Source organism: Schistocerca americana, chromosome 4, assembly GCF_021461395.2.
Source record: "Schistocerca americana isolate TAMUIC-IGC-003095 chromosome 4, iqSchAmer2.1, whole genome shotgun sequence".
Classification (NCBI taxonomy): domain Eukaryota; kingdom Metazoa; phylum Arthropoda; class Insecta; order Orthoptera; family Acrididae; genus Schistocerca; species Schistocerca americana.
The window spans coordinates 448,396,064-448,422,215 of NC_060122.1; the positions used below are offsets into that span (position 1 = coordinate 448,396,064).

The 26,152-nt window shown below is 41.8% G+C and overlaps 1 protein-coding gene across 1 annotated transcript in view; it reads right to left on the minus strand.

The window, feature by feature from the left end:
- LOC124613539 (L-lactate dehydrogenase B chain-like) overlaps nucleotides 1-26,152 on the minus strand; it is a 165,811-nt gene that overhangs the window by 14,664 nt on the left and 124,995 nt on the right. The window contains exon 5 of the mRNA XM_047142250.1: nucleotides 1,276-1,399. Coding sequence (XP_046998206.1) covers nucleotides 1,276-1,399 — 124 coding nt within the window. The remainder of the gene's footprint in view (nucleotides 1-1,275; nucleotides 1,400-26,152) is intronic.

A 26,152-nucleotide genomic window follows, 5' to 3' on the forward strand; every position in this document is an offset into this window, starting at 1 on the left:
TTTCTTTTCTATTCTGTTCTCTTCTGGCTCTGGTGGTGTGCATTTGCTTTTGTGTGTTACGATGTGCTGATAAGTGTGGCTGCCTGACACTGTATTTAAAAGGGAGGACATTGAGGTATGGACGCAGACTTGAGTTTGTATAAGTGAAGTTACACTGAGAATTGTACACAGCATTTCTCCATGTGTCTGCACTGGAAGAAAAGATAACATTTTCCTAAAACTGCGAGTCTGGCGAGCCATATTAGAAAAGGAGGTTCTTTCTGTATGGAAGCAGCATGAATTGTGAAGTGGGATAAGCGGTTTGACTACTGTTTAGCAGTTCCCATTCTCTTTGTGCAATGTATATAATTCAAATTCTATTAGAGCAAACGTGTTTTTCATGCACCAAAGGTTTCTTGCATTATGTTGGTTTCACGAATACTCTGTAGATGAAGTCTTTGTCTCATCGTGGCTATGGATATCATTTGGCTTTTGTGATAATAACTATGTTATTGCTTGTAAAAATATTTGTATCTCATGCGTTTCAATAATCATCAAATATTACAAAGTCTCTTCCTTTTTTTACACATCGTTCCCTCTTCTAATTAAGTCCAGCTGTACATTGTTTATAAAGTTTGTTTCTCAAAGACATGAGGCTAGGTGCATTTACATCGCTCAGTGGAGGTAATTAGTTACCATCTTGCGCCATCAATATGATCGTTATTTCCACAAGGATTAATTTCATAGGTTTTTCAAACGCGAAAGCTGGATTTCATATTGTAGATTTATTTCTGGTTCCATAAGGTACGTTTACATCGAGAACTTCAGGTTAGCAGATTGCGTCATAATATTATCTTTGTGAGCCAATATTTATGACTGAAATAGGGCATTTTCGTCAGAGCAATTTTCTGTGGTACTTTAAAAAACTAGTGTCAATGCTACAATGCGACGGGTAACGGCCGGTCGGTGTGGCCGAGCGGTTCTAGGCGCTTCAATCTGGAACCGCGCGACCGCTACGGTCGCAGGTTCGAATCCTGCCTCGGGCATGGATGTGTGTGATGTCCTTAGGTCAGTTAGGTTTAAGTAGTTCTAAGTTCTAGGGGACTGATAACCTCAAATGTTAAGTCCCATAGTGCTCAGAGCCATTTGAACCATTTGACAGGTAACGTATACCATGCCCTTTATTTCGTGCTGGCACAACGTTCAACAAAAAGCATTTTGATTCGCATCTGCTTTACATTACAGAATTCGAAGTTTATAAAGCACATGGAGTGAGAAGAGCAGCGTATAGCTTACCTTAACATAGGTAGAAAGAGGCAAGACTTTCATAGCGTTGCTGAGGATAGTGGCGACGATGTCCGCAACACTGCATCCGATGCCCCAAGACGTGTAGCCCTTGAGCCTAATGATCTCGTACGCGCTGAAACACAACATGAAGGTGCTTACTATGCAAACTGTAATTATGACGTGGGGTATTTTAAAAGACAACACTCTTATAATATGTCATGAAGATATTATGATTTTTCTTGTATGTCAAGAGTAGATATTGTGACGTTATGGGGCGCTGGTTGGGTATTTTTCTTTCTATTACAGTTCAGTTGTTCCGGAATTCTGATCAAAAAAAGGATATTAACTGTCCGCTTTCGTCTTGTTCGATATATGAAGGCGTACTTGAATTAGGTGTGCGATAGGTCATTTTGTCTGCACACTTTCGATGTACGAATTATTCTATTATACCGAAAGTTTGGACAAATATTAACCTCGTTGTAAGACTAAAACTATGCCATTACTTGTAATCATGATAATTATCAATCCTCAATATTAATCCTTTTGACATTACGAGAATTCTTGTGTGGCATGATGTTTATTGCCGAATCATGGAAAGGCATTAGGGCGTGCATCTTCGGAAAAAATTTAATTCCATTTATTCTGTAAACATACGAATAGAGGTAGTAAGGCTGCTATTTGTGCAAATAATAACTACATGGAGTAATAACACATTTCATCTTGTGCCACCAAGCAATTCCAAAATTTTGATGCAGTTTCCGAAACCTATTGTTTCAATAAATGATATAACATGTTAAGTGTGTCGCAGCAGATGAAATCCTTCCAACATTTTGTAAAGGTAACACAAAGAGGGAACGCTGATTCTATTGTATTATTTATTGCATATGTTCAACACAGAGTATAGCTACGGAAGAGTTATCTGAATGTTTTTTGGAAGTTATTTTCCATGTTACTAAAACAACAGTAATCCAAAAGCTTACTGCCACAACGTCGAATGTAACGTATCCACGCCCGTGGCTACTGCCACAGTGAAATGTTCAAAAAGTGTATGTGATCAAACTACAGAGAGTACTATAGACACGTCCAATAAAAATTAGCAGAATGGTTGATTTTATGATCCAAAGAATAAATACCTTACAACTCATCAAATCAGTAGGTCTTCCCACGAAGAATTGGAAGAGCCCGCTTACCCATCATAGGAAGATAGGGCATGCCGTTTCCAGAAGGACCTCATACATCGCAAAATCGGTTTCGAGGCAAAACCAAGTTGATAACTGCTTTACGAAAAATGTTCAAATGTGTGTGAAATCTTATGGGACTTAACCGCTAAGGTCATCAGTCCCTAAGCTTACACACTACTTAACCTAAATTATAGTCAGGACAAACACATACACCCATGCCCGAGGGAGGACTCGAACCTCCGCCGGGACCTAATTGCTTTACGTTTTAGAGTTCTGGTTCAACTGAACTTATTACCATATTCCGACTGCTCACAGTGCCTCTCATTACTTTGTGTGGCTTTGAAGTTTTGGTGCTGGCCTAGGCAGCACATCATATGCATAGGCCTATTGCCATGTTGCCTTTGTTGTGGGATTTTATTACCGCCATTTTGTACATGTGGACATTCAATCCATTCCAAGAACCTTATATAACTGTCACAATCAGGCCAGGGTGTGGCAAGTAACTCTCACCTTGTGCAGAAAGAAAATATGTTCGCACTAGTACTCAGAAAAACTTTCCACGGTACCACAGTCCATCTAATACCTTTCACCTCTTCAGAAATAAACCAATTACCCCAACGAATTGCATCTCTTGTCACATGCCCTGCTATAAACTAAATCTGTTCCAGTGCTGATTAGAATACCAGCAGTAGATTCGTCAACTCCTGGATGAATAATTTTGGTTGCATACTGCAGTAAAGTACTGTAATGAAATTTCGGGAATACATTTGTCTAGGTAACATATTTAAGTAATTATACTTGCAAGATCACAGGTCATAATGTATAGGACTGCCAACACATGACTTCCTCAGCGCAAGATACGGCATTGGAAATGTGAAATGCTGGTACATTAATAACTGGTGTAACTGCCAGAATGTTGATGCAACCATGTCAAATGCATGTGTTGTGTCGTACAGGTGGCGGATGTCAGTTTGTGGGATGGAGTGCCATGCCTGTTGCACTCACAGTTAATGCTGTATGTAGTCCGCAGCTCGTGGTCTTGCGGTAGCGTTCTCGCTTACCGTGCGTGGGGTCCCAGGTTCGATTCCCCGCGGGGTCAGGGATTTCCCTTGCCTCGAGATGACTGGGTGTTGTTGTGTCGTCTTCATCATCATCATTCATCCCAATTACGGTCGGAGGAAGGCAATGGCAAACCAGCTCCACTAGGACCTTGCCTAGTAGGCGGCGCGGGTCTCCCGCATCGTCCCCTACTCTTCTCAGAGTATGGGACCTCATCGTCATCAATGCTGCTTATGAATGACGCTCAACTTGTCTCATTATACTTCATTGTGCTCGATTGGAGACTGATCTGGTGATCTAACAGGCCAAGACAACATGTCGACACTCTGAAGAACATGTTGGTTTACAACACCAGTATGTGGGCAAGCGTTATCCAGTTGGGAAACACCCCCTAGGAAGTTGTTCATGAATGACAGCACAACAGATCGCACCACCAGACCGACGTATAAATTTGCAGCCAGGGTGCGTGGGATAAACACAAGATGCTCCAACTGTCACACGAATTCACACGCGAGACCATAACTCCAGGCGTAGGCCCAGTGCATCTAGCATGCAGTCCGGCCCCGGTGGCTGAGTGGTCAGCGTGACGGAATGTCAGTCCTAGGTCCCGGGTTCGATTCCCGGCTGGGTCGGAGATTTTCTCCGCTCAGGGACTGGGTGTTGTGTTGTCCTAATCATCATCATTTCATCCCCATCGACGAGCAGGTCACCGAAGTGGCGTCAACTTGAAAGACCTGCACCAGACCCGACGGGAGGCCCTAGCCACACGACATTTCATTTCATCTAGCATGCAGGCAGACAGGCTCTCAACTTCTAAGCAACACACGACCTTCACTGACGCCGAGGCAGAACCAACTGCCACCAGAAAACGGAACAGCTCTCTACCCTGACCTCCAATGAGCTCTCGCTTGATACTATTGAAGTCACAAATTGCGGTGGTTTGAGGTCAGTGGAACGCAAGCTACAGGACGTCTGGCTCGGAAATTTCCCCGAAGTAACGATTTGCAACAATTGGTTGTGTGACTTTGGTTCCAACTACTGCTCAAATTGCTGCTGCAAATGACCGTAGCCGTCCAGAGCCGGGTGTTCTTGCGAGCGCACATTCTCATGACCAACGTTGCCAGGCACCATGTACAGTTACTATATACCTGCCAAGTCTCTGTGCAATATCGCACAAGTGACATTCAGTTTTTCGTAGTCCTGTTACATACCCTCAGCCAACTTTAAATTACGTAACGTAAACATTTTTAACGGACGCGAATTCCTACCCAGCATCTATTGTCCCTGTTAACGAACTACGAGAGATGTTAAATATTGCTTCTTCATAAGTAACTTACTTGAAATGCCGTGAGGTAAAGCTTTGTGTTGGACAGAGATTCGAACCCAGAACCTAATCGGATTGTTATCGAAGCACAATCAACTGTAACGTTCGGATTTTCTCGGCAGTAGCAAGATGTTTTAACTGAAATGACGAGACGAAACATTAATTTTTTCCTCCCCACGACTCCAACCCGGCACCTATCGCTGTTATATTCAAGAGAAAACGAACGTTAAATATGGGTTTGTTACGCCAGCAGTGACATGTGAGCATCTTTCAACTAGAAATAATATGACGAAGAGTTCAGTGCTGACTGGTAATCGAAACTCACACATATCGTTGTTGACTACACACAAAGAGACGTCAGCTAACGAATTTTTCTCCACTGTCGAACTGTATTGTCATGAAGGGATCAAATTCCTCGTTAAGGGCGGTCTGAGTTGCATTCCCAGTTCAGAACCAATTTTATCGACATACAGAAGCACAAATAAAAGATGAAAAAAGTGTCCTGTGACCCTACATACCGTTTGTTTCATCACTGGAAATAAATAACTAGTATAAGAAAGGTTACTGGTGATTGAGTTCCTACATGTCGCCACTCCTGACTTTATTGTGGTTCAACCTAATGTCTACTTGGTATAAAGGAATATCGTGTTTAATGTGAATTTAAGACCATGATGCCATTGTACCTTCTTCACTTGGCGTACCCAGAAGAGAATTGAATCTGTCTCTCCCTATCAAAAATCATCGGCGGAAGTTGGAATCGAACCCAGACTACGAATATATGAATCCATCAGCAATCCAACAGACCACCAAACCCTCTTCTCTGCGCCACATTTTTCTATTGTAAACCGTTGCGCCACACGGGATGAGATTTCTGACACACAAGCTCCCTGTAGTGGTTTGCAGCATGTTCAGTTCAGTCACTTACTTGGTTGACCGAATCGCCATGAACTAGCTGCCTCGGCTACCCAGTGCATACATTCGACTCTATTTTGTAATCACCGAAATAAAATCACGTAACTGCCAACAGTGTGGATGCACAAATTTAAATAGAAGTGTTCCTTTCCACTTGACCTACTCTATTGCGCTACCTGTTTGTTGAAAACGCCGTGCAGTGCAAAAGAAAAGCTGTAACTGTCTGTCTCTCAGAAGACTACATCCGGCCGTATGCATTATCTCACTACACTGTGGAATGGGGAAGTTCTGGAGGAATTTTTCTCGACTTTAGGAGGTGCTGTAGCTACAGTTCAGCTAGTAGTGTAACGGTAAGTGTAGTGCAATGTAGACAAAACGTGAATGGCTCTGAGCACTATGGGACTTAACATCTATGGTCATCAGTCCCCTAGAACTTAGAACTACTTAAACCTAACTAACCGAAGGACAGCACACAACACCCAGCCATCACGAGGCAGAGAAAATCCCTAACCCCGCGGGGAATCGAACCCGGGAACCCGGGCGTGGGACGCGAGAACGCTACCGCACGACCACGGGACGCGGGCTAGACAAAACGTGGCGAGATCAAATACATTCACTGCTGCATTTTTTAAAACGCAATTCTGCTGTCTGCTGAAGTTATCAATCTGATGGAACTTTGAACATAATTCCCTTCACTTCTCAACCCAAAATAGTCGCATGTGGAAAAAGGGCAACTACTGTGACATTTTGTTCTTTTCAGGTTTAATAGACGGCCAGGCAGCAGATGCATCTCGAAACTTTTGTATTATGTATGGGGAGATCGCATCGTGCCAAAATACGTCAGAAAAGTATTTTCTAAATTTAGCTGTCATGTGGTAGTGGCAGTTTATTCTTCGTCAAACCTTGTTTGACAGCTTTAACTCAGAACAAGTTTTCTCCATGCATGTAATCATTAAACTGCATGTGCATTGTCAGACTGTTATAGATAACATAAGAGAATTCGCATACATCGTTGATGATTAATTTCTCTCTAATGTTTACTATTGTTTAAACAACACTAAAAGAAACCCTACGATAATTTTGCACTGTATTATAGGAAATGAAATAAAACTACCCACGATAGCCTTACGACTAAGGTCTGTTTTAATAAAGCTGATTCCCGGGTTCGATTCCCGGCGGGGTCAGGGATTTTCTCTGCCTCGTGATGGCTGGGTGTTGTGTGATGTCCTTAGGTTAGCTAGGTTTAAGTAGTTCTAAGTTCTAGGGGACTGATGACCATAGATGTTAAGTCCCATAGTGCTCAGAGCCATTTGAACCAATAAAGCTGAGTATCTGTACACAAGCGGGCCTCTATCGGACCGAATTAGTAAAATACTACTTACTTAGATTTCGATTGGGTCTGTGTTTAATTGGTATGCTGTGTCATACTCAAGAGGTATGCAAATGTAGCATTTCATAAATAAAGTTATGTATTCGTAGAAACCAAAAATTTGCTTGTCAGCAACGGAAAGAAGCATTACCTGTTGTGCAGCGTTGTAAGTTTTCACCATTGCACTATGAGCCGAAAGTATTACCTTGCATTTTCCTTATCGATGTTTGATCTGACTGCTGGTAGCTCTTTCACAGAGGGGATAAAAACGTCACAGTCAGCGAGACTGGAACCGCGAACCAAAACAAACGCTTTTCGACAGGTCACGATGTTACCACAGATCTAGCAAAGAAGTACGTGTCTGCGATTCCTATTACGAGGCCAATAGTGACTAGAGCTCGTAAATCGCTATTTAAAGGACAAGACTAGTTGCGATTTCCACGTGCAACGACTTTCCTGGGCTGAAAACCGTAAATTTACAGTCTTTTGTTACATCTCGAGTGATAATAACTCAGATTATTCGATGGACATGACAGGAAAAATCAAGTGAACTTTGAGGCTTAATTCCGTGCACACCAGGAAGTAATGGACTGGAGCGCAGAGCGCAGTTACTAATAATACTCAGAACTGACTGTAAACTAAGCATCATAAATCAGTAACTCTCATAGTTACATTCCACAGTGTTGTGAGATAATGCATACGGCCGGATGTAGACTTCTGAGAGACAGACAGTTACAGCTTTTCTTTTGCACTGCACGACGTTTTCAACAAACAGGTAGCGCAATAGAGTAGGTCAAGTGGAAAGGAACACTTCTATTTAAATTTGTGCATCCACACTGTTGGCAGTTACGTGATTTTATTTCGGTGATTACAAAATAGAGTCGAATGTATGCACTGGGTAGCCGAGGCAGCTAGTTCATGGCGATTCGGTCAACCAAGTAAATGACTGAACTGAACATGCTGCAAACCACTACAGGGAGCCTGTGTGTCAGAATTCTCATCCCGTGTGGCGCAACGGTTTACAATAGAAAAATGTGCCGCAGAGAAGAGGGTTTGGTGGTCTGTTGGATTGCTGATAGATTCATATACTCGTAGTGTGAGTTCGATTCCAACTACCGCCGAAGATATTTGATAGGGAGAGACAGATTCAATTCTCTTCTGGCTACGCCAAGTGAAGAAGGTACAATGGCATCATGCTCTGAAATTCACATTAAACACGATATTCCTTCTATACCAAGTAGACATTAGGTTGAACCACAATAAAGTCAGGAGTGGTGACATGTAGGAACTCTATCACCAGTAACCTTTCTTATACTAGTTATTTATATCCAGTGACGAAACAAACGGTATGTAGGGTCACAGGACACTTATTTCGTCTTTTATTTGTGCTTCAGTATGTCGATAAAATTGGTTCTGAACTGGGAATGCAACTCAGACCGCCCTTAACGAGGAATTTGATCCCTTCATGACAATACAGTTCGACTACAATTTGTTGTTTGTTCAAAACTGCAGGTTCCTCAACATCTCCACATATTGCGCGTGAATGGGTTCGAATCCTATCCCGGCACTTAAGTTTTCATTATGTATTATCAAACTCTAGCATGAGAACACCTATCTGCTGGTGGATAATAATTTTGATTTTTAAGGTATTTTCATTCGTTGTCAACACTAACGATATCTGACGTTTTTGACTCTCAGTGAGACACAGAACTATTTGCGACATCACTGTAAGTTCAAGGATCTTATTCCGAGCTGCTGGTGGAGAAAAATTCGTTAGCTGACGTCTCTCTGTGTTTAGTCAACAACGATATGTGTGGGTTTCGATTACCAGTCAGCACTGAACTCTTCGTCATATTATTTCTAGTTGAAAGATGCTCACATGTCACTGCTGGCGTAACAAACCCATATTTAACGTTCGTTTTCTCTTGAATATAACAGCTGTAGGTGCCGGGTTGGAGTCGTGGGGAGGAAAACATTAATGTTTCGTCTCGTCATTTCAGTTAAAACATCTTGCTACTGCCGAGAAAATCCGAACGATACAGTTGATTGTGCTTCGATAACAATCCGATTAGGTTCTGGGTTCGAATCTCTGTCCAACACAAAGCTTTACCTCACGGCATTTCAAGTAAGTTACTTGTGAAGAAGCAATATTTAACATCTCTCGTAGTTCGTTAACAGGGACAATAGATGCTGGGTAGGAATTCGCGTCCGTTAAAAATGTTTACGTTATGTAATTTAAAGTTGACATTTCCTAACTGATAGTGTCTAAAATCGAGGTATATCGCTCTCTGTATGCCTAGTCAGTAATAAACTGTTAGTTTCCGTCAGTCTCGAAATCTTTGCTTAGTCTGCATGACCTGGGTTTGAATCCATATGCAGAACGAGTCGGTTCGTCGTGTCATTTGAAGTTCATACATATTCTCAACTAGCAGCTCGTGATAGACTTAAATTTTTTATGTCATTTTGTGTTAAATAATAAGTACGGTACAGTTCCTTGGAGAGGAAATCATGAATACGTCGAACTTACTGCGTGCATTACCTATCTGACGTAATAATGAGAATGGTAACATTTCAGGTATGTCATTTATTGTCATAAATGTGAGCTTACAAGCATTCAGGACAGTCGTGTCGTGTGATAAGGTGTTCCCTGACATTTGTGGTATCGTGGTATTACTTTACATCTTGAGTTGTCGCGATACAGAGCAGTGTTTTCTAGTGGTGATTTGTTGGAACCATTTTCAATAGTCAAACGACTGTACCGAGGAGCGATTAGAGGACCTGCGTTATGAGGGTTGTATGCGAATCAGGCGAAATGCAATTCAGGTCTTTCGGATACTTTTGAGCACGACTGTACATTACAAACCTCAGTTTTTTATATGTGCATTGCCCTTTTTCAATTCAGACTTAAATTAATGAGTGTCCCGATTAACTACAATGTTAATACAGTTTATTCATCCGGAGACAGTCCGTTATTGACATTGTCATTCTGCAAGTGTTATCAGTACCACTAAGTAATGATTTGCTCTCCTCGAGCACAACCAGATCCTTTTCAGTGTTTCCAGTATCATCTCGAATGTGTGTGTAATGCATCTTAGGACTGAAAACGTCTGTGATCCTGATCTAATCTTTATTCTATCTAGATCAATATTACGTTGTCACTCTGCGGTGTAAAATCTTACTGGTCCCTACTCTCAGCTATTCTGTTCTGGTATTTTTACAATAGCATCCATCAGCTGCAAAAAAGACTGGTTAAATTACTCGAGGAGTTGCGAGCCTCGTTGCTCCCCACCGTCTCTCTTATCACCGTTCAGCTAAAGGTTCGTGATAGTCATAAAACTCTCACTCTTTGGCTGTTAAAGGGCAGCTACCACCTGACTGCACTGTTCTCAGTGTTGTTTTAAAATTGCTGTTACGTTAAGAATGCTACACAAATATTTATACTCAATGCGTACTATTGCAGTACTCATACCAATCGCCGCAACACAGTGCATCTTTTTGTAACTTATTTCACATGTCAACTAATGTTTATACATTGATCTCTTTCAGTTATGTGAAAAGTACGAACAACCAAAGGCCATTTTAAGAAGAATTCTCTGCAGCCATGGTTGCCTGAGTTACCGACGTGCATCGTCTACCGCTAATACCTACCCACTCGTGGGTTGCTGCCATCTAGTCCATCAGCAATGCCGATGATCAGGAGAACGACATTCCTTACATACAGTCTAATTAGTAATTAAATGAAGAGATGCGTTAAATGCCTGTTAGTGTAAATAATAGTGCGTCACGAGAGTGAAATGCAACAATAGGTAGCAGCGTTTTATGGTTGTACTAAATCTACATCTAAATAGCAAACTTACTGTGAATGTGGAGAACGAGATGATAGTAACCACGAGCTACTCGCTTCCCAATGCACTTTCGTCAGCCACTGAACTTGGGATGTAGGAACCGTCACATCACGACTCTCAACTGTCGATATTAAAGTACTTAAACTAGTGTCGAGCTCCAATGTTTTGTGATATAGCAGTAAAAAAATTTGTCTGTGATGACCTAATGGTGTAAAATAGTTGTGGAATGTGATGCAGTTGTGAATGTATCAACGAGTGAAGGGCTGCAACCATGCATATGGCTGCTTTGTGAATGAATGCTGCAAACAGTTGTGACGTTTGTGGAATATATGACAAGGCTGTAGTCTACAATTGTCAAATCAATGGCTGAGTTTAAAGAAAAAAATGTGTAACAGTAAAATAACTCAGACATACCCAAGAAGTCGAATGCTGCTTACCTCTCTTATCTTAGAGGTGCGATAATTCTGTAAGGATGTTAAAGCTACATTTCGTTGACTCATGTCTAACACGACAATTGCAGTACTTGGTAGCGGCTTCGCGCAGACGGTAAGAACTGGTAGTGAGGGAGTACATTCATTATTTTCTTGTTGGCCTATGACAGTGCGGATTGAGATGACCATTCTGGTAAACAGAATGCGTGAAAAAAACATGCTTATATATAATAGACCTGGTACAGAACTAAAACATAAATAATGAGAGAAACATGGGGAATAACTAACTTAAGTGTATTCCATCAGAAGTGTTCAGGTAAGTAGCTGTGTCCCTAAGGGGTCGACTAGAGGCAATGATTTCTAAGCTCCCAAGGTTTCAGTCAAATTTAAAAGAAGAAGAAAAAGGTTCGAAAGCAAACATAGAGGAATTGTGATGTCACAGCGCCAAGTGTGACTTTGCAGGGCAGAGGCAGGTGAGTAGGTACTCATTTCGCACAGGCCCACTAACGCTGACCTTGGTGACACCATAGTTAACCCTGACACTTGGAAGTGGTCAGTTCATGGTGCGAATGACTTATGTGCACCACTGGGATTCATGGTGCAAGTGATTTATGTGCAACACTGGGTAACCTGCGCATTTTCATCTTCTCGCGGCGTAATGAATAATCCATTAAATTTCGGGCATGCAGCCGCGCAAATAAAAGAGCATATAAGGCAGCGCTTGGCATCTTGTCGTCAGTCTTGTGACTCACTCTGAGGATGGGCGGACGATACGCGGCCGAAATATCAGTGGAGGAAATTTTATTTGCGCGGCTGCATGCCCGAAATTTAATGGATTACTGGGTAACCTCTCTGTTGGCAGTTCTAGATATTATAACAATTTTAATGAGGTAAAAAGGATGATATTTTTCGGGAATAAAATGCTCTTCAATGAACAGGAACAAAATGCTGTAGAACAGGAAGTTTGAGGATGAACATTTAGCTAGCAGACGAGTGATCTTTGGGCTCTAAAAAAGGACTTAGAAAAGGATATAGTAGAGGAGGCATTTGGGTGAGATAGCTTGGAACCTAAGAAGGCAGAAAAATTGAAACTAGCAGAAGTGCTTGATAACTAAGGAGACAGCGCACACAGATTTGTGTCCGACAAGAAACCCAAATGCGAACTGCCCTTCAGGCTATATAATAATGTCACACTTCTTTCAGACGCTGATCAAGAGTGAGGTGTGGCATAGCGCTTATGTGACTTGTAGCTGTATGACAGAGTGTTTAAGGAGTTTCAGTATTAACTTCTGGGGGGATCACAAAATGAAAATCCCTCCACTAAGAAAGATTTTGATCACAGAGCCCTTACTGAAGATTTATTGTACAAAGATTATACAATGCTAACAATTATCACCATCAGTCCTATTACAGTCACAAGAATAGCCGGCAGAGACTATGAAATATTAATAGACAGCCGTTCAGAAATCTCTGTAGTGGCACAAGAATAGTTTTTGATGTTTCCAAGCAAAGCAGTCATTTGCCATACCTGTGTCTGGTGTAAAAACTTTATGAGCGATAGATAAACCATCCCAAGCTATCAGGCATGAGATACTGCTTCCTTTTCAATTTAAAAATGTTGGGATGGTACAATTATTCTTAATCTTAGCGTTGATATGATTGTAGGTGTTGATTTTCTTCATTATTATTCCTGTAAACATGATTTCGATGCCTTACAGCTGAAGGTACAGGTAGGTGAATTGCAACCGGTAATGCCCTTTGCAAATGGAAAAGAACAGTGTTCGTGTACCTCAGAAGTTTATTACACTGAACGACTTGATGGAGAGAAAGAGTTAAGAGTGATTCATCTTAATGGGTAAGAAGATGAGAGAGAAGTAGTTTAGTGATCACCTGTCTATAAATAAATACATTAACTACATTGGTATAGGGGGTGTCCTTGGCTTTGGGAAGCTTCACAGTGGGGTGAATGTGTGCACTCGAGCTAGGCAAGAGAATTTTTCATGTTCCTCATTCTACTGTCTCCATATCTCTATGTAGTTTACAGTTTTTCACGTATTTGATGTCAAACTATGGTTTGTGAATAAAAGGTGTTTCAGGTGATTTCTTGTGTCATATGAACAATCATAGGAGTTAAATAGAAAGAATGGATAGTAAAGCAGTGTGCCAGAAAATCTGAGTTGGACACACCACATCAGGATTAATCTAGATAGATTTGGTTGACCTATGGTTATACAGTAGAGGCACTAAGAAGCCCTTGCCATTAGCAATTTCAGATATACATCAGTTACAGATTTAGTGTTAAAAGGCATCAGTTCAGATGAGGTGCAGGAGTAAGTGTTTACTTGGAGGTAGGATATGGATTTGAGTTAATAATATCATTCTTTTCTTTTTGAACAATACTGTGAACGGTTGATATGGTACAGTGGTGAAAAGTGAAGGACAAAGTTTCTTCAAGCGCTGCAGCTATATTTGGATTAGTAAAGTGTCATGAGCATGGCAAAATAGATGAAGCTGCTTCCAGCACTAGTGATGTAGGTTGCCTAGTATTAAATGTATGTATTTTGCAAAATAGACAAAACAGCCATGAGCGACAGTGTGGAATAGGCAATGGTAAGTTATGCTGCTTTAAGGACTAGTTATAGTGAAAATCACAACCTAGAAGGTGTGATACACGTTAGCCCAGAAATGGAATCAAAAGTTTGAAGCTGTCGAGCATAATTGGTTATGTTCTATTCATTCCTTAAACTGTGTCGGAAGGGTAGGGAGGTACCCAAAGTCTTCCTAGCAACATAATGTGTAAGAAAGCTGCTCTCACGTTGTTACTAGAAAGTTAAATGGTAATAGGCTGCATCGAAATATTGTCACATGGATACACAAGTCGTAGCTTTAGGACACTACTGCAAGGTCCATTCTAAAACACCAGCTGGATAACAGATGGGGCAGAGGGGAGGTCAAAGGAAGAGTTGCCAACTGAAGAGGTAGTCAGCGCCCAACTACGAAGGATGAAGGGAAGAGCTTGTAGCCTTTCCCCCACTGTCCGTAACCTTTCGAACCACAAGTTTTGTGACATTGGTTCAAGTGCAAAAGCAGGTTAGAAGTGTTGTTGAAGAAAAAGAGAGCAGAATAAGAAGTAGTGTTAAACACTGTATGTCTAATTTGTGTATTCTGTTTATGTTGGTATGTTAAAATTTTGTTTATTGTAAAGATGGGCGTGTTATTTTGTGCTGCGTATAAGTAAAAGTAATAGAAGTGTCACCTGATAAGACCAAAATAAGTTCTGGATAGTTTAGATTTGAATTGCATTTCCCTGCCCACGATCATTCCTACATCTGCTTCTACATCTACATACAAACTCAGCAAATCATCGCAAACAGAGCGAGAGAAAAACAATTGTCTAAAGGCCTCCGAACGATCCCTAATTTCTCACATCTTATCTTCATGGTCCTTACGCAAATTGTACATTGATGGAAGTAGAATTGTTCTGCAACGGCCTCGAATGCTGGTTCTATAAATTTGTGCAATATTACCTAGCAAAATAAGCACTGTCTTCCCTTCAGGGATTCCCATTTGAGTTCATGAAGCATCTTCGTAATACTTCCATGATGATCTAACCTTTCGGTAACAAATTCTTAAATAACTTTTGTGAGGGCTTGTCTGCGGCAGATTCTGGGAGAAACGAGGAAAGCAAGATCCTACGATCTGCAACTTGTGGCTCCGTCAGCCAATTGCTGGTATGCAGCTGCAGGTCAGCAGACTTCTGGGAAGGGAGCATACCGAGGGGCACCTTCCTGGTAAGGGATGCCAGAGGAGGTCATTGCTTCTCTGGCTGGAGGTTGTGGAGACTGTCGTCCGCTGTGGGTAGGAAGGAAGCCGACGCTCCCAAACGGAGAGTAAGGGAAGCAGAAGAAGGCAGTCCTCAACCACCTGGGGAGCAGGTGTAGTCGAGCACGCTCGAAGGCCTGACGTAGAACATACTGTTGACCGTAGCATACATTATCGTCAAATGTGTGTGATGTAGACAATCATATTTCTTCTTGGTCTCTTGATATGTGCACCAGAAAAGGGTCTTTTATTCTGGGATTTTCTTTTCTCATTGGAAAACAGTGCAGTCCGTTTAACAGGGGGAAGTTGAATAAGACAGGGGATGGGAAACCACAAGCGTTTGACTGCAACGGACATCCACAATCTCTACTACCGATGGGGCTGGTGTTGCAATGCGAACATATGTTCAGATCGGATACATTTGCAGCGTCCAATGGGAGGAAGGGCATATGGGTTGACACTGCAACACTAGACCATCACCTTGACCTTGTCAAGCATTGAGTAGCTTTCAAAGGCCAAGATGAAGGCTCGAGCATCCACCTCACTATTCTTTGGTCCCCACTAGACACGACGGACAAAATGCACTCCACGTCTAGATTCGTATAGAATTCGACATCCGTCTGCAGAAGGAGATCACAGTGAAAAATGATGCCCTGTACCATGCTGAGACTAGTATGAGAAGTTACAGGAAATTCACCCATTTTTTCACAGGGGAGAAGCGCCCATGACTGACCACGGGAGGCCATTTTAATCAGGATAGAGCCATTTATTATTTTCGAAAATAAAAAATGGCTCTATCCTGCTACTACCCCAAACCTATCCCCTAGGAGCTGAGCGAAAACAGTGGCTTTTTAGTCGGTCCTACTAAGTATTGGGTGTGTAACACCGAAAATGCAGATAAAATACCTTCTACACCATCCAAAATTTTTCGACTTTTAATATCCGTTGATAACTTGTACTCTACTTCTAATTCTGATTCCGTAAGCTTTATTACAGAAATTATATTTAATATGTATGGATGTAATAGTGTATTTATTTCTGAATGTATATGACTGATTGTAAGTGTAATGCAAATATTGCACATTGATGGGTAATAGCCAAGCGAACTTTATTTAAATATATCGACAGCAACAACGAAATCGCAGTAGGTTCATCTTTGAGTATGGAGAGTCTCTGTCGCGCTGCAAACAGGAGGGAGGCAGAGCAGTTGGGGTCTTGGAAGAGTACGAATGTGTTTGTCGGACGCTACCGCGGACGCAGTGTGCAGTTACGATCGCGCCAATGTATGCGCACCTACAGTGTTAACCAGCGAGTATTGAGAGCACAGTCGGAATGGACGGCCAGAGGTAGCTGCAATTCTAACTATTGGCTGTCTCATAATTATTCGTGGCTCTGTAGACGATCTGTGGTTCTCAAACAGCAGCAATAGCAGCAGCTCATCATTATGGGCAGCTACATTTTTCGTCATCTGCACATCTACAACATCGTAAGACTGTTAACTGACAGAGTATAACTAATACTGTAAAGGCATTACCCAGTGGCCTTTATTTCACAAACATTAATGACTAACTTTCTTGAATAATAACCTGCAATAGTTAAAACTCGTAGGATACCTGTGTTGTCATTGTCCTCAGACATTATTACCAAGCAGGGTCCCTTTCCTTTCCATGCAATCACCGAGTATCATAAAAATATGAAAATTAATTATTTACTGCCAGTTTTGTTTGCTTCCTAGTGACTCGTTTCAGTCTAAATTTTGCTGTCTCAATAACTGCTCATTCTTGTATTGCATAACAGAGCATTAATTAATTTGCAGTTTTGAGTATTAACTTCACTCACCTAAAGTAAGGTAAAATTTCACTGGCAAAACTAATAACTAAAGATACAGAACGAATTACTAATACGAGTGCGCAATATAGTTTATTCTGTATTTAGTTTAGCGAGTGGCTCCTGCTGACTTGGTATGTACTTTGTTGTTCTTACGTTAAAAGTAAATCAGTTGCTCATTTGTTTAGAGTAAATTCGACTCAGTCTTTCAATAAGTAAAAGTAAACTGCTTGCCTTTTTCCAAATATTGCATTATGTTACGCTGAGGTTACTGAAAGTCATTTTTTTAAGTAACTAAGTTTCAGCTACAGTCAGTCATTTATTTAATCAGTAACCTTGCTTTCAAAATTTACTATTTCAGAATAAGTAACTGCAAACGCAGTGCTTTCTGATTCATTTATTTTCTTATGAACTGTTGTGTCGCAGAAAAACGTGCTTCATTTTCTTTGCCATTACCTTCTTAGGATTCTGGACATTCATTGCCCTAGTGGGCTCTCGACCGTTTAATCATCCCTTTTTTGCTAGTCAGTATTTTCTGTATTTTCGCCGGCCGAAGTGGCCGTGCGGTTAAAGGCGCTGCAGTCGGGAACCGCAAGACCGCTACGGTCGCAGGTTCGAATCCTGCCTCGGGCATGGATGTTTGTGATGTCCTTAGGTTAGTTAGGTTTAACTAGTTCTAAGTTCTAGGGGACTAATGACCTCAGCAGTTGAGTCCCATAGTGCTCAGAGCCATTTGAACCATTTTTTCTGTATTTTCCGCCCTGTGTTGTCCGTGGGCGATTGCACTATATTCCACCCACTTCATTATTAGCAGTATTTAAAATAAGTTTAGAATAAATTCTTCCTTCAGAAGAGTCTGTTGAACACTTTTCTCCTACTGACTGGTATTATTTTCCTTCTGTAACGATAGCCTTACGCAATGTAAGATTTCATTAGGCATACGCGATTCCGGTCAATTATATCGCAGTTCAGTAGGCCGTTTAGGAAGGGAAGGTTACAGGGGAGTGTTTCTTCCCTTGCCTCTGAGCTCTATGTTCCTCCCACAGCATAACCAGAGAAGGAAACACTGTTGGGTCATATGTGTCCGTGTTATAGTAAGCCTTATCTACAGAAGAGACTGCTGGTGCCGTACGGCCACCAGCAGGAGAAAGTTAAATTCGCTCCATGCGTGAGTCTATCCTATGTTATAATCTCTTAAATTCTATGCCGGCGGCTGCTGCGCAAACAAGTTCTCCACGTACGCCTACACCACAATTACTCCACCACGCAAACATTGGGGTTACACTCGTCTGGTGTGAGACGTTCCCTGGGGGGGAGTCCATAGGGGGCCGAACCGCGCAATAACCCTGAAAGAGTGGTTCGGTGTGAGACGCCGGAGGGGTGAAGTGGACTGCGGTAGTCGTCGTGGGGTTGTGGACCACTGCGGCTGCGGCGGTGACGGAGCCTCTCCGTCGTTTCTAGGCCCCCGGTTACCATACAATACAATACAATCTCTTAAATTAAGTAAAAACGTAACTTGTTCGAGAAGGGATCGTAAAATACTCTGTTGGATAGTTTCAATTTATTGAAGCAACCCATATCTACACAGGACATTTGGTTCGAAACTTCTGTAATTTTTAAGTGAACTACGCATGAGAAACCAGGTAGGCAAACGACAACCATGTTTGACAATTGACACCCAAAGTGACGAGGCATGGCCGTGGGGAGCGTAGATCTGCTGGAGTGGGCGGAATCTAGTCCCCAAAGAGGTACGGAAGAAAGATGTCTCGAATGTTCTACAACTTTGGAGTAAGAGTAATATCACCATAGAAACTAAAAAGTAAGACGCAGTTAGAAGAGAAAGACACACCTTGCCAACAGCAAGATGGACTCGTCCTTGGCCTTGCAGGGGCGGAGAAGAAATAGTCTTTCCGTAAAAATACGTTCTGTATAAGACAAATCAGTCCTAAACGGCTCCGAGTGAATATGAGCAAGGGGTGCTGTTTGGATCTTAAGAGTGCTCTATTTATAAATGTTATGAAACTTGACGTATCTGACGCCGCTGGCTCAGCAAAGGTTACAAACTGAGCTACTGTCTCCTTGTTCTCGACAAATCGCCATAGGTGTGGCTGGGGGCAGGCCACGTAGCTGGTGACAGCTCAGCCTAAGTAACGCAGTGAGTTTTATTGTTATTTCTTATGATGTTTGCGAAGTATGCCCATGTATAGTCACGTAGGAAGTGACTGAGTGATGTTCAAAAGTTATATTTTGAACTGTGAAAATAACTACAGACTTAGACGTGCTTAGATCAAATGAACAAAGCTTACGTCGCGTTATTGCATCATATCTAGCTCTGGTAAGTAGAGCTACGCTTATTGTCATACTGTTGTTATGCTCACTATTGTGTTCCACATCACAGATGGCCTTCTGGTCCCGACTGAGTGCGTAAATTTAATAGTTGTGGAGAATCGTACGGGGTGCGGAGCTGGGTAGTAACCTAACTATCCTGGCGTTTCACGTATAACGTCGCGTATATGCAGCTTACTTTTTTTGTATCTCACTAGATCGTGAGAGTTATAATGAGGAGACAATTACTCTGGATTAGTGTATTCTGTGAAGGCTCCTGGAATTCTGATGTGATGCCCGTTTACCTTTGATTTGAAAGTGTTACTGATGTGCACCGACTTAATTGAGGGACACGGGATCTCAACAATGTAGTCTGTTTTACCAGACGCATTGGGTACTTTTTTCTGCCCAACCAACCCGTTCCCAGGCCCAGTACTTCACTCAAAGGTCACGCATTTATCGGCAACTAGGCACCACGTCAACGCTGTTGCAAGTCAGGTAACTCATATGAGTTTTGGTAGGGGTCGCTTATGGACTGGGTAGTAGCAGGCAGTAGGTGGGTGTGTAGTAGTGATTGATCATGTTTTCCGGTAACTCAGACAACCATGGGATATAAATTACGTGTGTCTGAAACTCTATGACATTTCTGATGACCTGTCTCTATTGTTGGTATGTTGCATATTAACCTGTACCATAAACTAGAATGGACATTTTTACTGCTTTGGAGAGGAAGTCAGCATAGAGCACCAAACAAACACTTAATACAAGGACGACCGTGCACAGACAGCAATCGTCGTCTGTGTACGAGCTGCTCAGTCGACAGATCACTCCTCAGACTGTTCCACAAGAAGCTTCGCCATCAACACGGACGAGGGATTCGACATGGCAACACCATCAGACTGATCAAGTTTTGGTGACACCCACTCCATATTTATACTTTGGCCTCATTACGCATACAGTCCCTATCTTAATTTGATGCATAGCAACGTAAAATTTACTATTTAGGTGGACAAATGTAGCTGTTTATTGTTTTCAGACGTTTTAGATCAACGCTAGAGAAAGCGTTGATACGACATTTTATAAATAGCGTTGTAGTGCACCAACAAGAAACCCGATAAATACAATGTCGCAAGTTCAATCTTTCGTAAGGCTCATTTGAAACTTATTTTAACAATTACGGTAGGAAAAATATTAGCTTCTAATGACTCATGATGTGTATCAGGAGTGCGACAGAAAATGAGTGTCCAGGAGGTTCAGAGCTCAAGCTTCTATGGCATACATATATATATATATATATATATATATATATATATATATATATATATATATATATATATATATTCTAAACTTTAAAAAAAATGGCCATCGCCGAAATTAAAAAAATTTTCAGAACATACCACTACCTTATACCATGAACACCGAATGAAAAATGGGGTGCCACAGTGATCATGAACGTTCACACCATCCAGATCGAAGGCGATCTCCTTGGGAATTACAAACCGAGCAGGACGTTCAGCTAGGTATTCACTCTTAAAGAATGTACAATAATCATATTGGTGTGATGGGATGATGAGAACTGATGGAGTGTGATGGCTAACAAACAAGGTGTAGCTGCAGATAGTGTGGTAATATGTTTTGTAGACACGGAGAAAACAAACACCGAAAGCACACATTTTTCAGGAGGGATAGTTTGCTCTAAAGGAGTATGATTTTTATGCACAGACCATGAATGAAGCACAAGCAAGTTATTTTACCAGATAGTTGTAGTTATCTCACTGCCATTTTCCCACTCTTGCTAGCTGTGACGTAAATATTCCATACTGCTCTTGCAAGATCTCGCGCTCGAGAGAGAATCGTAGGGGGAAGAGTACCTCCAACTTCTCACAGCACAATAAATAACGTTCCAGCCAACTTACCATCCAGATTAACAGTCGGCATAATTGTATACGAATGCACTGAGGCATTGATGTTAGTTGATGTTGATACAACTGTCGTGGTTCTAATTTCTTAAGTTCCTATCATATGCATTTCCTCTTCAAATCTCAATTGGTCGGAGATGAACAAATTCCTTACCAAGCAATGGGATACGTTTGCTTATTTCATATACAAATTTTCCGGCCGATTCCGCAGTTTTCTTTGTTTGAAATTTCGTCTTTCATGCAACCATCCACTGCTCCTCTTGAAAACTACTGTAACCTATATAGCGCGCAGTTTGATTTGCATGACGTGGTAGATATCTACACATCCTGCAAATTGTATCGAGCATCCTTGAAACGCGCCAGCAGCAGTTTTTGTAACAAGCGCCTTGTCCTCCCTTGAATATACGTAGTTTTTCTTACGCACTACACGGTCTATTGCCGAGGACTTGTTCGAAATCTGTTCATAATTGTATTTTCACTACGCTGCGTATGATCTTCCACGTACATAGTTGTTTTTAGCACCCGCACCTTGGACAACAATTGTCGTTACTGCGTTTCACTGGGGACTGGATTTGTGACTCCCTGTCCGACAAAGCTGATGAACTATTTGGCTCGACACCTGTTTCAGTACCACTTTCATCTGTTAAGCACGTATCGTCATCCCTGCAATCGTTATGTACATTGCCCGCACGGTCCAGCGTATACAATACCACGCATTCCACTGACTCATCTTGAAGAAACACTAATATTTCATTTGGCTCTTCTCACTCTCAGAAATTCCTTGGGCTGTTTTCTGACGGACTTTCAACTTCGGCAACCGTTGCTGTAAATATAATGCAACGTTTGCTTTGTTTATCGTTGCCATTGCTCAACTCTGTATCACCGCCATTAGTACTGTAACACTTCTGTGAATTACTAGTCGACTAAACAGTTCAAATACGATCCGTGGCCTCGTGCTGTACTCACAACTGGATATCTCCAATCCCGCCTCCTGTTGCCATTAGCATCCCATATTGTGGTTGCATGGTAGACAATACGTGGGGTGTGGAATTCGGTAATCATCATTGGCCAATGGCGACCTCGCGCTCAAGGGGTTCGTTGTTAGATATTCCTTATATCGAAAATTCACTCATAATGATTTGCATTTGTTGAATATCAGCTGCCAAACAGTCCATTTAGCTGGTGCTGTCGACACGTCGATTCACCAAGCAGACACCATCTCATACGCAAACAGACTGCATAAAGTATTGGGCCATCTCCGGTCTGTGTTTGTGGAGAATGGATACTCCTGAATGGATACTCCTCGTCACATATGGTGGGGAGGAGGGGGTGTTATTAGAGATACATAAACGACAGCACAGGAAATAACTCTACGCCTGAAATATTTCCGCTAGAATCAGCACTGTCACAGCCGACTTTAAACAAACCGAAGTCTTCCATGTGGCAACGTCGCTTAACTGTCAAATACATGGCCAGATTTCCAAAACGCACTTCTTCTTGCAAGTTAAAATCAAAACTGTTTTGCTTTGTAGTAACTGCAACTGCATGATTGTGGCATCCACAAAAGAACGAATCACTAATATTCTTCCGATTTCAAAAGACACGAATGGAGTTTTGACAAGTGTTGAAAATAGTGAAAGAAGCAGTCAAATGAAAACGATAGAGATGGAATAAAAGTAATTAAACTGTTTATTACTTCAAAAGCAATCGCAGTAACTGTTAATATAATTATCCCACTGTGAGACAATTGCCTTTATGGAAAATATCTGCGGTTGTCTAAGGAACGACGGCTGTAGTCAGGCGAGCACCTCTTCGTCCGAAGCAAGTCGACAGCCCGCTGCTCATTGGCTTACTGGAACACGGCGTCACAATTAACGCACAGTGGTACGTGGACGCCTTGTAACAATTTAAGCACGCCATCAAGTCCAAACGTCAGGAATGCTGACGCGTGGTGTTCTGTTGCAAGATAATGCCCGCCTACATGTTGCCAAGGTTGTTTCCACTACGCTGCAGAAGTTTCGCTGGGAAGCCCTTACATATCCTCCATAAAGTCCCGCTCTGTCCCCATGAAATTTCCATATATTTGGTAACCTGAAGAAAGACATTCGTGGTCGTTCTCGTGACCCTCTTGTTGCCCAAAGTTAATTTATTAATGTTTGACGTAAGTTAGTAACTTGGGCGGCCGATCACATTTTCACAGCACATGCCACGCTGAGATAGTGACACACTGCAGCGAGTGACGGGGACAGTCGAATTTAATAAACCAGTTCTATTAATAATAAAAATTACTCATCTTTTCTGTTGCTCTTCTTTCTTATGTATTGATGGCTCATTGTGTATTTCCTTCCTGTGGTTTATGTTTCTATAATCGTCTAGAGGATGACAGCGTTGATGCTTCAATGATAATGTCTATTCTGATGAACTTTCTGCAGAATTACACATATATTTTCAATCATTTCACTTCACAATAAAAATCAATAAAACACATATAACTCTTTCTCCATCCTCGAACTTCCAACTCGTACAGCAAACCGCACAGACGAACAAAGATCTACCTCTAAGAACATATAGAAAAGAAATTACTATCATACACCGATCTATTATGCAAAACAATCTTTGGAACATGCATTTGATAAATAAAATTCAATTAATTGGCTATCTCTCTTAAGAAGTCGGTAATCATGGTTGCAATTACATTAAGTATTTATAAACGTTGACATTTCAACATTTTCACATAGCTATGTAGTAGTGGATTTTTAGTTTTTATGTATTCATGTCTGCGATGCTATATCGTTCACTTCATATGACCTAAGAACGATTAGTAGATTTATTTCACCATAACAGTTTTATTAACCGTCGATTTGCTTCGGACGAAGAGGTGCACGCTTGGGTTCAGTCATGGTTCGGTAGGTAACCACAAACATATTTTTCACGATGGAATAGACCGTCTTCTCTCACAATGGGATAAATACGTTGAAGAACGAAAGAAACTGATACACCTGCCTAAATCGTGTAGGGCCGCCGTGAGCAAGCAGAAACACGATGTGGAATGGACTCGAGTAATGTCTGAAGTAGTGTTGGAGCGAACTGACATCATGCATCTGCAGGACTGTCCATAAATCCGTAAGAGTGCGACGGGGTGGAGATCTCTTCCGAACAGCACGTTACGAGGCATCCCAGATATGCTCAATAACGTTCATGTCTGCAGAATTTGGTGACCAGGGGAAATTTTTAAACTCAGAAAAGTGTTCCTGGAGCCACTCTGTAGCAATTCTGGAGGTGTGGGATGTCGCATTGTCCTGATGGCATTGCCCAACTCCGTCGGAATGCACAATGGACATAAATTGGTGCAGGTGATTAGACAGGATGCTTACGTACGTGTCACCTGTCAGAGTCGTATCTAGACGTATCAGGGATACCATATCACTCCAACTGCACACGCCTACACCGTTACAGAGCCTCCGCCAGTTTGAACAGTCCCCTGCTGACATGCAGGATCCATGGATTCATGATGTTGTCTCCAAACCCGTACACGTCCATCCGCTCAATACGGGTTGAAACAAGACTCAACCGGCCAGGTAACATGTTTCCAAACATCAACAGTCCAATGTCGGTGCTGACGGGCCCAGGCGAGACGTAAAGCTTTGTGTCGTACAGTCATCAATGGTACACGAGTGGGCCTTCGACTCCGAAAGCCCACATTGATGATGTTTCGTTGAATGGTTCGCACGCTGACACTTGTTGATGGCCCAGCATTGAAAACTGAAGTAATTTGTAGAAGGGTTGCACTTCTATCAAGTTGAACATTTCTCTTCGGTCGTCGGTTGCCCCATTCTTGTAGGCGCTGGGTAGTTGCGCGGTCTGAGGCGTCTTGTTGTCACAGTCAGCGCGTAAGTTAGTTTAAGTTAGATTAAGTAATGAGTAAGCTTAGGGACCGATGACCTCGGCAGTTTGGTCCCATAAGACCTTACCACAAATTTCCAATTTTCTCATTCTTGCAGGATCTTTTTCCGGCCGCAGCGATGTCGGAGATTTGATGATTTACCGGACTCCTGATATTCACGGTACATTCGTGAAATGGTCGTACGAGAAAATTCCCGCTTCATCGTTACCTCGGAGATTCTGTGTCTCATCCCTGTGCGCCAGCTGTACACCACGTTCAACCTCACTTAAATCTTGATAACCTGCCATTGTAGTAGCAGTAACCGATCTAACAACTGCGCCAGACACTTGTTGTCTTGCATAAGCGTTGGCGGCCGCAGCGTGGTATTCTACCTGTTTACATATCTCTGTATTTGAATACGCATGCCTATACCAGTTTCTTTGGCGCTTCAGTGTATATTGACAGTTATAGAGATTGTATCTGAAATAACAGACAAATTACTTTTTTTTTTTTTTTTTTTTTTTTGCATCTGCTTCGTTTTCATTGACAGCATCGTATAGAATAGCTCCGTTATTCTCATCAATTTACAACTGAGGATGTCCAGGAGACTACACCGAAATATCGTACTTTCAAGTTAATCGTATGTGGTAGGTTTTTTGAAATCTAAACTCAGTAGGCCACTTCTTGCTAGTTTATTAATGTGGAGCTGACTTTCTATAAACATTTACAAATTTTGTAGGTTTTGCATCGGCGATAACACTTCCAAAAGCAGAGTTTTGTGGTGGTACGGCATTCTAGAATATCCATTTGAATCAAGCACAAACAACACAAATGACAGATAAAGCTGCCCAAACACAGTTTTTCCGCAGATAAGTTGACATCTGACAGGTTATCCCCCAAAATGTATGGCAAAATTTAAAAAAAAAAATCGTTTACACTGTAGCTATCTCTGTCCTAGGTCGGCAAATTTTCTCTGTCTCTAATAAATA